Source organism: Chlorocebus sabaeus, chromosome 7, assembly GCF_047675955.1.
Source record: "Chlorocebus sabaeus isolate Y175 chromosome 7, mChlSab1.0.hap1, whole genome shotgun sequence".
Taxonomy (NCBI): domain Eukaryota; kingdom Metazoa; phylum Chordata; class Mammalia; order Primates; family Cercopithecidae; genus Chlorocebus; species Chlorocebus sabaeus.
Genome location: NC_132910.1, coordinates 95,880,484 through 95,897,843, shown reverse-complemented (window position 1 = coordinate 95,897,843; position 17,360 = coordinate 95,880,484). Strand labels below are relative to the sequence as shown.

General features: G+C 38.6%; 2 protein-coding genes across 6 annotated transcripts in view; one reads left to right on the top strand and one right to left on the bottom strand.

Annotated features, from left to right (window-relative positions):
• The window catches only part of ABCE1 (ATP binding cassette subfamily E member 1), a 31,232-nt gene extending 28,835 nt beyond the window's left edge, over positions 1 to 2,397 (bottom strand). Inside the window, exon 1 of one of the 2 annotated variants that reach the window (XM_007999898.3) lies at positions 2,265 to 2,397. The gene's annotated coding sequence lies outside the window, so the exon portion shown is untranslated. The remainder of the gene's footprint in view (positions 1 to 2,264) is intronic. The other variant, XM_007999899.3, reaches the window with a different exon arrangement.
• A 74-nt stretch (positions 2,398 to 2,471) lies between these two features.
• ANAPC10 (anaphase promoting complex subunit 10) overlaps positions 2,472 to 17,360 on the top strand; it is a 135,187-nt gene continuing 120,298 nt past the window's right edge. For 3 of the 4 annotated variants that reach the window (XM_073017654.1, XM_073017655.1, XM_007999901.3), the window contains exons 1-2: positions 2,499 to 2,598; positions 4,611 to 4,737. In XM_073017654.1, the coding sequence (XP_072873755.1) occupies positions 4,623 to 4,737 (115 nt within the window). In that variant the 5' untranslated portion in view covers positions 2,499 to 2,598; positions 4,611 to 4,622. Of the gene's footprint in view, positions 2,599 to 4,610; positions 4,738 to 17,360 lie in introns of all 4 variants that reach the window. The other variant, XM_007999900.3, reaches the window with a different exon arrangement.

Genomic DNA, 17,360 nt, shown 5'->3' with positions numbered 1-17,360 from the left:
AAACTGGTCCAGGTCTTGTAAAGATTAGAAGAGGAAGAAATTAGATGACTTGAATTGTCACAAAAAAGCTCTTATTGGGGAAATGACAACTTCCTAGGAAATTAAGATTCTTTAGTAAGCTATTAAAACTGGACACCATGCATTCTAATTTAAATGCTGAATGCCTTTCTACAAATTACTCAGTGAAAGAGCATAATGAATTCGCCTCCAGGGGATAAATCTTTCATCACGAAATTGCTTAAACTTTATTTCGTTAAACTACTAAAATATTTAATTTTTCAAACTATTTTAAAAACCAAAAGACTGTAAAAGACAATTTAAAAAAAAAACATGGGGATCTTGCTATGGTGTCCAGGCTGAATGGACTGATCACAGGACACTACAGACTGGGACTCCTTGGCTCAAGGGATCGTCCTGCTTTAGCCTCCCGAATAGCTGGGACTACAGGTGCATGCCACCACCCTGGCTTGATTTTTACAGAAGAATAAAAACATACCAGAAGTGGTTAATAAACTGATTTATATAAAAATAGTGATAAATTGTAATGCATTTAAGAAAAATGAACATGGATTCTTTGTAGAACTGTTAATTAACTGTGTAAACACTTTTAATTCAATTTCTGTATCAGTTTCAATAACTGGGGCAAGGGGATTCTCTACTTCTTTTTCAATAGAAAAGTAAGGCACAGTAAAGCTTGGAGAAGAAGATTACAGTTAACAGGCTCCTGCAAACAAAGAAGTATTTGAGGATATTTCAGATTCAAGACAAAAGTGTTCAAAATTGACACTAGAACAATGACCCTCAGTGTCATTCTTCCAGCTGAGAGGAAAAAAGGAAGTGAGGCATACTTGGAAACATTTACAGTCTGAAGCCAAAATAATTGTAATACTGTGTAAAAGCATTTCAAAGATTGCTGTAAACTAATGATGTTTAGTATCACATGAAATAGTCTAACCCATGCTTATGGTAGTTTATTAGTCTTATAAAATACGTGTAAGTTAGGAGAGGTACACGGCTCTGATTTCAAAGAGTTTTAAGACATTTAGAAGGAACTCTAACTTAATATTGTTTTGTCCCCCTCCCTCCCAATTGTTAAATGCTTTTCCAAACAAACAAAAAAACTCCCTTTTTTAAAACAGGGGAGAACTAAGGTTTTACAAAGCTCACAAACTCCAAACAGCTTTTGGTTCAAATACAGGTTCTGAGCCTTTGGTCACACTAACAAAGCATTATTGTCAGGTGGCTGGTATACAATGAATATTTTCACAATATGGGACAAACTACTGCAACATAAATGCCACTATCATAAATGACTAGTTAGCAGTCCTGTTGGGAAAGAGTAAAAAAAGATAAAACATGTTATTTGGACAGTTCTTCCTCTTAGAGATTTTTATCATCAAAAAAGGGAAAATAAGCTGATGTAGTTAATGGGAGATGGGAATTCGGCTTTGGCTGTCATTCATTCACATTACGTATTAAACGTCTACCATGTACGAACCTCTGAAGAGATAATAAAGGTATTCTGAGTAAAGACATCAACCTTGATCTCAATGTGTATTAGATACAATAAAGGGAAAAATGGATAAGGGGAGAAAGTGTCGAACAGTATAAAAGCGTACCAAAAAAACTATAGGATTTCTACTGGGAAACTACTTGGGACAACCCCAGTCATAGCTGCGTACACGTTGTTCTGAGAAAAGCAGAGCGACATGTGGGCATCATTTCTATAAAGTCTGGGAGTGGACAGGGAGTATTCGACTTCATGGCGGCAAGATGCCATGACTCATTCCACTCACCAAAACGTGGAAGCCACGACTTCCCACAACCAAATATGCACATGCGACAATATATCCATTTTAGGGTGCTGGAGGAGTGTGGGGGTAATAGAGGGTGCTGTGGATACAGAGGGTGCTCTAAGTTCTAAAGGTGACTTCCTCTCCAGCAGGGTTAGCTCCACGGCAGGAGTGGGGTAAAGGGGGAGTGGAGACTACGGCATCTAGGTCCATTCTCTAAGTCCCTGGCGGGCGTGGCAGGCAACAGCGGCGACAGCCGGGTCGGCTGGACGGGAAGACTGAGGCACCCCCAACGTCTCGGCGTCGCCCGCGCTCCGGCACTTCCAGCTGTCCCGCAGGAACCGCTGCCACGCGCTGCTGCTGTCTCCGCCACCTAAGGCCTAACGAAAGGCTCTCGGACAACGTCCCTACAGTCTTTGCAATCTGACAGATGGTAGCTAACAGTCAAACCTCTCTGGGCTATTCACTTACCTGGAGACAACGATCCCCTTCCGGAGGGGAGCACAGAGGCCAAATGTGCTCTTGCCTTCACTTTTCAGCCACACAGCGTGTTCTCACGGCCACCGGCCAAAATGGCGGTGCCCAGCCGACGCTCGCGCAAGCCATAGGACGTAGTGCGCGCGCGCGACATAGAGCGTGGGGCGGAACCCTGGAGGTAGGTAGGGAGAGATGACGTCATTGTGCTGCGACCGTGTTCAACGCCGCTGGCGAAGCCAGGCTGTCCGAGGAAGCCGAGTGGGAGTGGCACGGAGCTGCTGGGGGTCCTGAGAACCTGAGTTTCGGCAAGCAGCCGGGTCTGGAAACTGTGAGTGTGTGGGCTTTTCTCCGACGTCAAGCGTGGTCCTAGCGTACACAGATGCATTCGCCTCCCCGGTTTCAATCTTTTTTTATGTTCACGCTTTGTTCAAGGCCCGTGGGTCAGGAGTGGAGCCTTAGTTATTCTAGCACGCTAGAGGTGTCAATAGGACCAACAGAGTATGGTCCGGACATACTCTGTTGCTGTTGCGCGCTCTCCTAGGCCTCAACTCCCTCTCATCTGTGTGGTCAGTTCAAGGCCAGGAATCCAATCTTTTCCGAGCTCCGTATTTTATCCACTTGGTGGCGTCCAGTCCCAAGTCCGGCAGTTGAATTCTGCCCTAAAGATGGGCTTTCTTTCTTTCTTTTTTTAGATGAGAGGATATTCAGTTAGTAATGATCATTGCAGGTTAAATAGTCTCGCCCTAGATCTCACCTAACTTGCAGGCAAGTGACAAATAACTAGTTCATGACTGAACCTATTCATCTATTTATTCATTCAGTAAATTACTTATTGTGCATTTAAGCCTCAGGCCTTGCCAACGTTTACAGTCCGTTGTCTCTGCCGTTATTTAGTATCAAATGCTTGTTTGCCGATTAGAGAACAACTTCGGATACGATGGGAGGTGTCAGAACTATTGAATAGCGTATATAACAATTTTGAATAGCGTATATAACAATGTTCAGTAGCAGTGACTGTGCTACCAAAGCAGTTTTACATATTGTTCACGATCCAATATTGAAGTGTTTTTTCACGTATGAGTAGACTTACAAAAATTAACAAAAGATGTGAAAGATGAGGTCATCCTTTTTAAAATGGGCCAGTTATTCACTTCAAAATCTTGAAGCCATTTTCTTGACCTTATCTTCTGTGGTAAGAGCATATGTAAGTGAACTTTTAACATTTTTTCTTTTTCTTTTTTTTTTGGGGGGGGGACAGAGTCTTGCTCTGTTACCCAGGCGGGAGTGCAGTGGCACGATCTTGGCTCACTGCCACCTCTGCCTCCCGGCTCAGGTGATCCTCCTGCCTCAGCCCCTCTGGGACTACAGGTGTGTGCCGCCACACCAGGCTGATATTTTGGAATTTTTTTAGAGACAAGGTTTCACCATATTGCCCAGGCTGGTCTCGAACTCCTGGGCTCAAGCAATCCACCTGCCTTGGCCTCCAACCTGCTGGGATTACAGGTGTGAGCCACCGGGCTGGGCCTTAAATAAAACTTTGACAGTTAGAGGGCAGGTATGACTGTTCTCTGCATCACTCAATTAATTTTTAAAATGAGGATCTTAGGGGGGCGGTGAGATCACATCTGTAATCCCAGCTACTTGGGAGGCTGAGATGGGAGGATCACTTGAAGCAAAGTGTTCAAGACCAGCCTGGTAGCATAGCTAGATCCTGTCTCTAAAAAAAAGAAATTAAGTAAATAAAATGAGGACCAATATTTATATATTCCTAGAATAAGAGTATTTCAGTCTGATTTTTCTAGGGCTAAAAGTCATTTGAATTTTCAGTCATAGAAGTATAGAACTGCATAGCATTGTAGAGTTAAAAATCATCAAGTGAACCTCTTTGATAGGAGAGGAAATAAAACCCAGACCTACTCAAAGTCTAGGCTAATTAAAGGAGATACTGAAGCCAAAACTTTGATTTTGTGCTCTTTTGACTGCTATAACTCACTGCTTTGCATATCTGGTCATATGAAACAAAACCTGAATTCCTAAGATTTTTATTTTTTTAAAAATAGAGGTGGGATCTTGCCATGTTGCCCAGGCTGGTCTTGAACTCCTGGGCTCACATGATCCTCCTGTCTCAGCCTCCCAAAGTGTTGGAATTACAGGTGTGAGCCACCATGCCCAGCCCCTGAGATTTAAATTACAGTAATTTAATTATATTAAGTGCATTCTTCAGAATAAATGATTAATATCAGGGTATATGAGTTCCATTAAGTTTTTATTGATAAAAACCTTTTTGTAGAAAGATGCCCAATTCCTGATGTAATATGTGCATTCTTTTTTTCTGCATAGAATATTTTAAAAATGACCACACCAAACAAGACACCTCCTGGTGCTGACCCTAAGCAGTTGGAAAGGACTGGAACAGTACGAGAAATTGGGTCACAAGCTGTTTGGTCACTCTCATCTTGCAAACCAGGTAAAAACAAACAAAAAAGCTGTTGGAAATAGTCACTTGCAGTTTCCTTGTACAATCATCTCCCCTTATCCCAGGGGATACATTCCAGGACTCCCAGTGGATGCCTAAAACCATGGATAGTACTGAACCCTTTCTATATTAATACTGTGTTTTTTCCTATACATAAATATCTGTGATAAAGTGTAATTTTTAAATTAGGCACAGTAAGAGATTAACAATAATAACTAATAATAAAATAGAACAGTTATAACAATAGAAGTAATAAAGTAATAAAAGTTTTGTGAAAGTGGTCTCTTGCTCTCAAAATACTGTATTGTATTGTACCCTTCCTCCTGTGATGAGATGAGAAGTAAAATGTCTATGTGATGGGAGCGAGCAAGGTGAATAATATAGGTGTTGTGATGTAGTGTTAGGCTACCATTAACCTTCTGACAATACTTCAGAAGGAGGAGCATCTGCTTCTGATGATTCTGGATCATCAAGCCGTGATGATATTGATGATTGGATGTCAGGAGCAGATGATGTTGATGACTAATGGTCAAGTAGTATATACAGTGTGGATATGCTGGACAAAGTGGTAGATATGCTGGACAAAGGGGTGGATATGCTGGACAAAGTGATGATTTATGTCTTAGGTGGGATGGAGCAGGATGGTGAGAAATTGCTTCACACTACTTAGTGCACAGTTTAAAACTTACCAATTATTTATTTATGGAATTTTCCTTTTAATGTTTTGAACCGTGATTGACCAAGGGTAACTGAAACTGCGGAAAGTGAAACTGCAGATAAAGATACTACAGTACGCTGGTCTGATTTTAATATTCCTTTTGTTTAGATGCTTTATTTTAATTCTGATGCACTGGATTTTTTTTTTTTTTATCTTATATCTCTGTCCAATTTCTTTACTAATCCCTTGTTAGATTTAACTACATATGTCATAAGGTCTCCTCTTTTCATCCTCTCTCTCTGCTATGATTCAGTTGTTAGTTTTTTTTTTTTGCCATTTCTCTCAGTTGGATAAGTGAGTGATAACATATGTCAGAATACTTTCCTTTTAGTCTTCATTGGGATAGAATTCTTGGGTGGCTGTCCTTTTCTCTCAAAAATTTATGAATGCTATTTCACTGTCTTCTTTTTGCATGTTGTGGGTAGAAAGGCCTATGCCTACCTCTGTTTTTTTTTTCCTAAGTAGCTTGTTTTTTCTGGAAGCATCTAAGGTTTTTCTCTTTATTGTTGAGTTCATAGCATTTGCCAGAATATCTTTTCTCACCGTTGTAACCCATAATTTGATAGGCAGTTTTCATCTGCAGACTCAAGCTTGGAGAAATTTCTTTAGCTTGAGGAACTTTATAATGTTATTAGTTTAGTAGTCGTCTTTCTTTCAGAAACTTTTATTATTTACACATTATGACTGCTGTATCCATCCTCTCAACCAAGCCTCTTCTGTTTCCCCTCAAGATTCCCTTTTCTCACTTGTTATGAGTACTTTATTGAGGTATAATTTACATACTCTAAAACTTGTCCTTTTTAGGTATACAGTTCTATGAATTTTACAGACATGTAGAGTCATATAAGCAGCATTATAATCAAATATATAACATTGCCATCATCCCACAAAATTCCCTCATGTCCCTTTATGGTCAGTCTTCTGGGCCTTTCCAAGCCCCTGACACCTCTAATCTGTTTTGGGTCCCTTTGGTTTCACCTTTCCCAGAATGCCAGTATAAATGTAATCATATTGTATGTAGCTTATTGGTTCTAGCATCTTTCATTTAATATAATTCACTTGTGAGTTTTGCTGCTGCACATATCTGTAGTTTGTTCCTTTTTATTGTTGATTACTGTTCCACCATATGGGTGTACCTGTTTGTTCATCCATTCACCAGATTTGTAGTAGCTAGCTTTCAGAATGGTCCCCAGTTATTCTTGCCTTCTGTTATTCATGCCCTTCTGTGGACCTCTTCCAGATTGTGTCAGGATTGGTCTCTGGGACCAGTAGAATAAGGCAAAACTGATGGTATATAACTTTTGAGACTAGGTTGTAAAAGACATTGTGTCTATTATTTCTTCAATTATTTCTTTTGTCCTATTCCTTCTCTATTAGAATCTGGGAATCTAATTATACGTATGCTAGACCATTTGGTATTATCCCACAGCTTTTGGGTACTCCATTGGCCTGTTTTCAAATCTGCTGCATTTGTCTTTGGCTTTATTGAATATACTGATAATTCTGCCTAAGAAATTTTTCATCTGTGATATTATATTTTTTATTTGTAGCTCTTCCATTTGACTCTTAGAGTTTTCATCTCTATTGAAATTCCTGTCTGTTAACACAGTTTATCTACCTTTCTAGGTTTTTTTTTTTTTTTTTTTTTTAAAGGTCTTAGTTATAGTTATCGTTATTTAAGATTCTTGTCTGATAGTTCCAACAACTGGGTCATCTCTGGGTCTGCTTCTATTTATGATAATTCTGTTTTTCTTTTTGTTTGTCTTTTTTTTATGTGCAGATTAGTAGATACTGAGATAAATAGTATTTACACCTTGAAATGGATGCCTTTTTTCTATCATTTGTCCTTTATTGTGGTATTTGCATTAGTTAGGAATTGAGCTGAGTTTGAGTTTTGTTTTGCTATGGTTACCTTCAGTGTCTCACAGGCTTCAAATTCCTCTAAAGATGCCCTGTGCTTATTGTGGGACCATTGTGCCAGAGACATTTTCTTATTTTTCTGTGTAATAGTTCCACTCCAGTTTTCCTGTGCTCTGGCGCACACTTGTGCTACAGAGGGTGCTTCTCGCCATGCTCTTGCCCTACGTACAGCTGTAGAGTACTGTGTTTTGTTACTCAGTTCAGGGTATGAGAGGCAGGGTAGTTCTCTGTTTTCCTAGTGCAGCAGCAGTCTTAGGTAGGCCGTATGTGCCTGGCCTCAGCAATTTGGCCCCTCCTATTCATGACAGCCTTGTATCTGTGGTTGGTCTTTTGTGGAAGAGAGTTTTCTGCCTCACTTTGAGAAAGAACTGTTGTTTGCCCCTCTCTCAGGTGTAGAGGGTTTTTTCTTTTACTCATCTTTCAGCAAGGATGGATGTTTATTTGTGTCCTGGAGTCAACAGGGTTGATTCTCCTCCTACAACAGCTTAAGTCCTTTGTTCTGTGGGAGAGAAGGGTTTGGAAGGAGGGTAGAACTTTTTGCTTTCCTTCAGTGGTGGTCAGTCGCCTCCTCTGTACCTGTACCACTGACTTAGGCTCTTTAGTCTCTTGCCCTCTCCCAATCTTTATGTGTAAAGTGAGCACCCTTGCAAAAGAGTCTGAGAGTCAGTGTGAATTCGCCTTGTGTTTGGGGCTGTCAGTGTTGCTGTATTGTTATGCTGGCCTGCATTTGGTCTTTGTCAAATGATGAAAGTTATACTTGATTTCTTCTTATGTGTTTATTTGGTCTCTGTTCCTTCCTCCTATGCTCTACCACAGTTGGGACAATCTGTAATCTTTTTTCTCCTGGGAATGGGGGCTGCCCCTTTCTTGGATTTCAGGCTGTCTTGTAGGAGTTTGTAGTTTATCCAGCTTTTTCTTGTTGTTTGGAGGGAACTGATTTTTTTAAATTTAAATTTTAAGCTTAAGTTCTGGGGTACATGTATAGGATGTACGGATTTGTGACATAGGTAAATGTGTCCCATGGTGATTTGCTGCACCTATCAACTTATCACCTAGGTATTAAGCCCAGCATGCATTAGCTATTTTTCCTAATGCTCTCCCTCCCCCAACCCCATCCCGACAGGCTCTAGTGTGTGATGTTCCCCTCCCTGTGTCCATGTGTTCTCATTGTTTAGCTCCCACTTATAAGGGAGAACATGTGATGTTTGGTTTTCTATTCCTGTGTTAGTTTGCTGAGGATAATGGCTTCCAGCTCCATCCATGTCCCTGCAAAGGACATTATCTCATTCCTTTTTATGGCTGGATAGTACTCCACGTGTTTACACTGTTGGTGGGAACGTAAATTGGTTCAGCCATTGTGGAAGACAGTGTGGCGAGTCCTCAAAGATGTAGAACCAGAAATACCATTTGACTCAGCAATCCCATTACTGGGTATATACCCAAAAGAATATAAATTATTCTATTACAAAGGTACATGCACATGTATGTTCATTGCAGTACTATTCACAATAGCAAAGATGTGGAATCAACCCAAATGCCCAAAAGACTGAATAAAGAAAATGTGGTACATATACACTATGGAATACTGTAGGGTGATTTTCCCCTCCCCGCATTTTTTAAAAGCTTTTCCAGCTTCCTTTTAGGTTGCTTTGGAATTCCTTAATATCCATTATCATATTTAATATTCCTATAAATATGCTTAAATTGAACATCTTTCACTGTTTGATCTAATAGTATAACTAGACTGGGGCCATATTGTGTCAGTAATGAGATATGAATCAGTGCTAGTTGAACTCCTTTGGTAAAGTTTACCTTCTTTGGTAAACTAGCACTGATTCATACCTCATTACTAACACAATATGGCACCAGTCACTGGTTTGAAGAGAGCAATACATGTCACCAGTTCCCTGAAGATGCCCCACTGCTCTGACATCTTGGAGGTGCAGAAGAGATAGTTACTGCTACTACAGGAGTGGCAGGATCACTTAAAAATGTGTTGAGTATGAAATTCATGAAGTTTATTAGTACAGTGTCATATGTCTTACTTCACGTGACTTTGAGCTTTGAGTCCATCAGTGAACTATCATTATATGATTAGCACTTTATATATTAAGAATGACTACTCTTTATAAACAGGAAGCTGCATGAGAAAGTGGTTGCTCGATCTTTGCTTCTCTAGGGTCAGATATTTTTCAGTTTAAGTCAGCAGATGGTGCTGAGATTTGTAACTCAAATTTGTTAGAGATTGAAAGACAAAAAAGACACAATCCCTTATGGTCAAGGACTTCACAATTTAGTGGAGGAAGTATAGCTTTAAACTATTACTATACAATGTAATAATTAATAACTTTGATTTAGTGCTTACTAAGTGATAGGTTCTGTTCTAAGAACTTTACATGCATAAAATAACCAATTATCTCAGTAAAGTTTTCAAAAGTTATATGAAGTTGTACTATTTCTTTTTTTTTTTTTTGAGATGGAGTCTCGCTCTGTCACCCAGGCTGGCTGGAGTACAGTGGCATGATGTCGGTTCACTGCAAGCTCCGCCTCCCGGGTTCATGCCATTCTCCTGCCTCAGCATCCCAAGTAGCTGGGACTACAGGCGCCCGCCACCCCGCTGTCGCTAATTTTTTGTATTTTTAGTAGAGACGGGGTTTCACTGTGTTAGCCAGGATGATCTCCTGACCTTGTGATCCACCCACCTCGGCCTCCCAAAGTGCTGGGATTACAGGCATGAGCCACCGCACCCAGTGAAGTTGTACTATTTATTTACCATTTTCCAAATGAGGAAACTCTAGTACAGAAAGATTAAGTAGTTTGACAAAGATCACATGATAAGCAGGAAATTCTGGAATTCAAGACAGACTCCACTACATAATACTGCTTTTCACTAAGTATGGGCTTAGTGTAGAAGTAGCCCAAATAAGAAAGTGATTTACTTTGCTTGAAAGGATCATGGAAGTCTTCATGGAGATGTTGCTTATTCTGTATGATGAAGCAAGAATAGGATTTCACTAAGGAGATAAAAGCAAGGGAAATGGGACAGTTAGCCTTCCATATCTGTAGGTTCTAATTTCATGGATTCAACTAACTGAAGATTGAAAATAGTTGGAAAAAACCCACAAAAAATAACAATACAACAACAAAAATAACACAAATAGAAAAACAACACAGTACAACTTTTTACGTATTTACATTATATTAGGTATTATAAGTAATCTAGAGATGATTTAAAGTATACAAGAGGAGCCATTTTAAATAAGGGACTTGTGCATCAATGGATTTTGTTAACCACAGAAGTCCTGGTACCAATCCTTGTTGGATGCCAAGAAATGATAATATGTGCAGAGGTATACAGCTTAAACAAAACATGGCTTATTTGATGAATTTCTTTTATTAAATGAGACTAGAACGTAGGGGAATGGCATATGTGAAGCTATATAGTTAGGTAGATGCCTGATTATAGAGGGCTTTATTAAACAGTTCATACTTTACTGTATAGATAATATGAGCAGTTGAAAAAGTAAGTAACGGAGTAAAACAATCAGTGTTTGTTCATATTTGAGAAGTGTGGAGGATAGATTGAAGTGAGGCAAGATTAGAGGTATAAAGGAAATCAGGAGACATGCAATAAAAGCAGATAGGAAGTGATATAAAGGAGAATTTTAAGAAATTTTCAAAATGTTAATATCAGCCTTTGGGAGGTACAAATTTACTTGCCTGCTACAGGATGGTAGGTGGCACATGGCTTTGCAGAAATCTTTTTGTATCTTTGGAAATAATGGTTCAATATTTCATTCTGATTAAAGTTGGAATGTGTTTAGTAGATTCAGCTTAGTTGAACACACACCACAAAACAATCTTACAATTCAGCACAGTTGTTAAGTCTCTGCCTAAGAGACTGGAAAACCAAAAGAACAAATTTGTGTTATGACTGCTACCACATAATAGGGTCTTTTAAAATAATTTAATCATTTCATAAGCACCAAATTCATCCAATGTTGAAAAACAAATTTAGGAGAAAAATAGGTACATCTGCTATGCTTAACTATATTTGATACAAATAAGAGATTCAGTATGGCTGTATTTTGTGAACATCTTACAGGACTTATATGCTATTTGTTCCCTGGTTTTTATGAAGACAGTGAGTTAATTTTGAGAAGGATAATGGGATATTGTAAGTTCCGTTTTTCTTAAAAACTCACTAAATTTTTACTGAAGTTCATGCTATAACTGACAATTATGGGCCTTCGAGTTAAAGGATTTCTGAGTTGAATAGTGATATTTGGTTTGCGGAAAATAAGACAACAGTATAATAGAAAATAACTTTTAAGTGGGAGGCTACATTAGATTGTGGGATTATGGGAGGCCTCTTTTATAAGTGAAATTTGCACAGAGACATGAATGTTAAGAAGAATTTATTGTGCAAAGATTTCAGAGAACTTTCTTGACACCAGGAAGTTAGTTCAAAGGCTCTAAGTTAGTTGATTTGGCATTTTAGAGGTTCAGAAAGAAGGCTATAGGTGTTGGAGAGTAGTGAGTACGGAGGAGAAATGGTAGATTAGATTGGAAATGTAATTAGACATGGGTCAGATTATATGAACTCTTGTAGGCCCTGAAAAAGAATATTGATATTAAGTACAAAGGGAAACCACTGGAGGTGTTAAGCAGAAGAGGAAGATGATCTGATACAGAATTTTAAAAAAGTCTGTGTGTCCACTATGGATAATGTTGGTAGTGGCATAATGGTGGAGACCAATGGAGGAAATGATATTATAGTAATTTATGTTAGAGATGATGTTTATTTGGACTAGACTTAAATGGAAAGAAATGATGGCTTTGGGATATATTTTTAGAGGTGGAATAGTTATGATTCATTGGAGGAAACCTTCAGAGTGACCTTTCTGGCAGAACAACGCATACTGTTTCCTGAGTTGAAAAAGAAGGAGGGAGAGGAGAGAGTAAATAGATATTGGGTCAAAAAATAAGTAATTTGATTTATATATGTTAATTTTGAGATGCCTAATTATTTTTCTAGTTGAAGTGTTTAGTAAGCAATTGACTGTAGAAGCTGGGAACTCTGCTTGAAGTTCTGGGTTGGAGATATAAATTTGAAGGTCATCAGTGTGCCGATGATATTCTGAGGGAACTGGACTAACTCACTGAGGGAGAGAATTTAGAGGAAAGAATAAAGCTTTGGGACACTTCAAGATAAAGAGATCTGGCAGAATAGTGGAAGAGGTGTCAACAAAGGATACTAAGAAGTGGCTAGTGAACTAGGAGGAAAACCAGGAGAGTGGGAAATCATGGATAGAAGTCAAGAGGAAACAAGTTTCAGGAAGTTAGTTAATTCTTCATCTCTTTTATTTTTATTCTTTGAGATGGAGTCTCCCTCTGTTGCCCATGCTGGAGTGCAGTGGTGCGATCTCTGCTCACTGCAACCTCCACCTCCAAGGTTCAAGTGATTCTCCTGCCTTAGCCTCCCAGGTAGCTAAAATTACAGATGTGCACCACCACACCCAGCTAATTTTTTATATTTTTAGTGGAGACAGGGTTTCACCATGTTGGCCAGGCTGGTCTCAAACTCTTGACCTCAAGTGATCTGCCCGCTTCAGCCTCCCAAAATGCTGGGATTATAGGCATGAACCATTGCACCTGGCCTCATCTCTATTGTGGCGCTAATACTTCATATTATAATTTATCTGCTTAAATCTATCAGTGCTGTCCATTAGAACTTAGTGCACCATGCAATGAGGTAACCACTAGCTACATGAAACTATTGAACATGTCAAAATATTACTACTGTTACTGAGGAACCAAATTTTTAATTTTACTTAGTTTAAATGTATATGGCCACAGTGTAGGTCTAGTGCAGGATATAGATGAACTTCTCTACAGAGATCATTTGTTATCTATCTTTAGGTCTTCAGAGTTAAGACATTTGCCTCAGTTAAAATAGCCCCCTAGCAGAGGAGGTTGAGGCTGCAGTGAGCTGTGATCGTACTACTGTACTCCAGCTAGGGCAACAGAGCGAGACCCTGTCTCAAAAAAAAAAAAAAAAAAAAAGCCCCTTAGCGAATGTGAAAGTAGTTGTGTTAATAGATATGCTTAAAAGGAAAGTGACTGTTTGATTCATAAAGGCAGTCTAAGCTGGGCTGCTCAAATATATCTCTAGTGGTGTTGTATTAGTGCTCTCACTGCACTAATGCTGCTTAGCAAACAACCCTAGTCTCTCAGTGGCATGATCAACCGAATTTACTTTGTGCTTTGGTGATGGCTTGGCTTTAGGCTGTGAGTCAGGTTCAGATCTGCTCCATTTGTCCAGGCATATTCTCTTAGTGGAGTACAGAGCATTCAGAAGACCAGGCCAGACTTTGCAAGCACATTTACAACCTCTGCTTGTGTCACAGTGTATTGACTGAAGTAAGTCATAATTTAGCCCCAATATTGACTGGAGTGCAGAATCATATCCCTCCCATGAAGAGTGGGGAGAGAAGCATTAATATTTACCAAACAATAACAGTAACCGTAGATGAATACTGATTTTCTTTTCTTTAGGGCAATTGTTCTCACCAGGGGATGCCTGGGATGCTTTTACCCTCCAGGATACAAAGTCTGGAGATATTTTTGATTATTGTGATTACTGGGGACATAAGGGTGGGGGGAGTTGGGGAGTTGGGGGAGTGTTTCTATTGGCATCTAGTGGGTAGAGTCCAGGGATACAGCTAAATACCTTTCAATGCACAGGACACCCCCTGTACCAAACAAAGAATTATTCAGTCCAAAATATCAGTAGTGCCATGATTGAGAAACCTTGCCTTCAAAGAGTAATTCTAACATTTTAGCATGCATCAGAATCACCTAGAGGATTTATTAAGACATAAACTCTCAAAAGGGCTGAGCTCTCAAAGTTTCTGATGTATATCTAGAATTCCTTACAAGTTCCCAGGTGATAATGATGCTGTTGGTCTAGGAACGACACCGTACGAACCACTGCATTAGAGAACCAGTACATAATATAAAAGTTTTTTTTTCTGTGTAATATTGTTATTTGTGTGGATTTTCCTGATACCTGTTAAAGTAGTTATCATTGATATGTCTTTGTTTTAGTTCTTTTGTTTAAATTAAAACAATTCAGGGCCAGACACGATGGCTCATGCCTATAATCCCAACACTTTGGGAGACTGAGGCGGGTGGATCACTTGAGGTCAGGAGTTTGAGACCAGCCTGGCCAACATAGTGAAACCCCATCTGCACTAAAAATACAAAAATTAGCTGGGTGTGTTGGCCGGTGCCTGTAATCCCAGCTACTCTGGGGGAGGCAGAGCAAGTCTTCACTCTGGTGACCTTCATATTTTAGACTTTTATTTTTTGAAGCTCTGCCCCCTTGCAAAGGTGAGCTTCAGCTACCTGCAACAGTCACTTCTGGGAATTGCTTGAACCCAGGAGGTGGAGGTTGCAGTGAGCCGAGATCGTTCCACTGCACTGCAGTCTGGGTGACAGAGCTAGACTCCATCTTAAAAAAAAAAAAAAGAAAAAGAAAAAAAGAATTCAGATGCAATACTGAGTGGGAAGCTTTGGAAAAGCGGTTGAGACATGGCATTGGCACATAAGCAGATGTTTGTAAGAGGTTCTGTTTGTAAGGCATATCGAGGAAGCAAAAGTTGGTGATCATACTTAGTATTTCATACTTGAAGATATTAGACCTGCTTAGTTGTACTATGATACTTTCTAAGCAGTAACTTAGAGACAAATTTTAAATGATCAGTTTTGAATTATAGGACATCGCTTATCCTGAATAAATTATTCAGATTTTTGTTTAATGTTTTTAGCATTTAAAGAACAAATACTGTTTTATGGACCTCTTTGAGCACATGCATAATAAAGTTGTGAAATGAAGGAGAAAAAAAACCTGGCTGAGGTAGCTAAAATAAAATCAGTGGGGAAAAAAAAAAAAACCATTTTAATCAATAGAACATTAAACTGTGGAGCTTTTAAGGAAGAATTGTGATTTAGTTGTCCTTTATTAGGGAACTCATAAACCAGTACTAAAAAGAAAAAGAGAGTTAAGATCTGTAATTCTTTATATTGGAGGTAAAAGTTTTTTTTTTTTTTTTTTTTGTCGGGTTCTCACACTGTTGCCCAGGCTAGAGTGCAGTGGTACAGTCATGGCTCACTACAGCCTTGAACTCCAGGACTCAAGTGATCCCCCTGCCTCAGTCACATGAGTGCCATCACACTTGGCTAAGTTTTTTATTTTTTGTATAGACAGTGTCTCACTATGTTGCACAGGCTGGCAAAACAGCTTTTTATCTTGTAACTTGCATAACTCAATATTCTGGATTAGCTTTAGCAATATTGTATAAAGAACGAAGCATGATTTGAAGCATCACTGTCCAATAGAACATGTAATGTGAAATATATATACAAGTTTCATGTGGAATTTTATAGTAGCTACGTTTAAAAGGGCTAAAAAATAGGTGAAATTAATTGTAATAATATTTTTTAATCGAGTATAACTGAAATATTATTACTAATGATGTATTTTACATTTTGTCCTAATCTTCAAATCAGTGTGTATTTTATGCTTATAGCACATCTCAATTTGGATTTGTTATATTTCAAATAGCCACATGTGGCTAGTGGCTACCATATTGGACAGTGCATATTTAAGAGTTATGGAACAAGTAATAGCCCAATTTTTACATTTTATTGACATACATGGCCCAGGACGGCTTTGAATGTGGACCAAATTAGTAAACTTTCTTAAAATATTATGAATTCTTTTTTTTTTTTTTTTTGCTCATCTACTATTGTTAGTGTTAGTATATTTTATGTGTGGCCCAAGAGAGTTCTTCTTCCAGTGTGGCCCAGGGAAGCCAAAAGATTAAACACCCCTGGTCTGTGTGATCTGGCTCCTTTCATATGTCTGGCTCATTTCCTGCTTCACACCAGTGTATAGCCTTAGCTCTCAAAGGACCCGCTGTTGTTTTCCATATATGCTATTTTTCTTGATTTGTGACATTACATGCTTATCTCTTTGCTGAATGCCCTTGAATCTTACCATTCTACCTCTTTATCTAGCTAACTAGTACTTTGAAATTCAATGCAAAACTCATTTTCTCTGGATAAACTTCTTTTATCCACTAGTATGCGCAATAAAGGCAGCAGATGCAAAGTTAAGATACACATCCATTCATGTTTGGATTATGTGGAACAGACATAGTGTTAATATCCATAATAGTGACTGAGTGTGGTGGCACATGCCTGTGGTCCCAGCTACCCAGATGACTGAGGTGGGAGGATTGTGTAAAGCCAGCAGGTCATGGCTGCAGTGAGTTTTGATGGTGCTACTGCATTCCAGCCTGTGTGTCAGAGCAAGACCCTGTCTCAAAAAGAAAAAAGAAAAGATCTGTAATAGTAAAAAGTGTTGTGAATAATTAAAAGACCAAAGTTTATTGAAGATGTAGGAGGATATGAATAAGCATGAAAATATAAATATTAATAAATGTGAAATACAATTTTTTTATCTATCAGATGAGTAAATATTTAAAAGATTAACTGCATTTTTGCATGGTTGCAGAGCAGTGCTTTCCAAAAGAAATGTAATACAAACCACGTATGTAATTTAAAATTATCTAGCAACCACATTAAAAAATTTTTATAAAAGTGCAGTTATTCTATTTTTCTCAATACGTTCAAAATACCACTTCAACATATAATCAATGTAAAAACATTAAATATACATTTAAAGTTTTTATCATACAAAGTCATCAAAATCTAATATATTAATTTCAGAACATAGCAACTTTTACTAGCCATTCAGAGGGAATAGATATTCTTTTACATTTTTGGTGAGGAAATGTTTTGGAGGACAATTTGGCAATATTTATCAAATTAAAGATTCAAATGACCCAGGATTCTATTCCTAGAAATCTATTCTCTAGAAATAACATATATTTAAAGAATATAGACA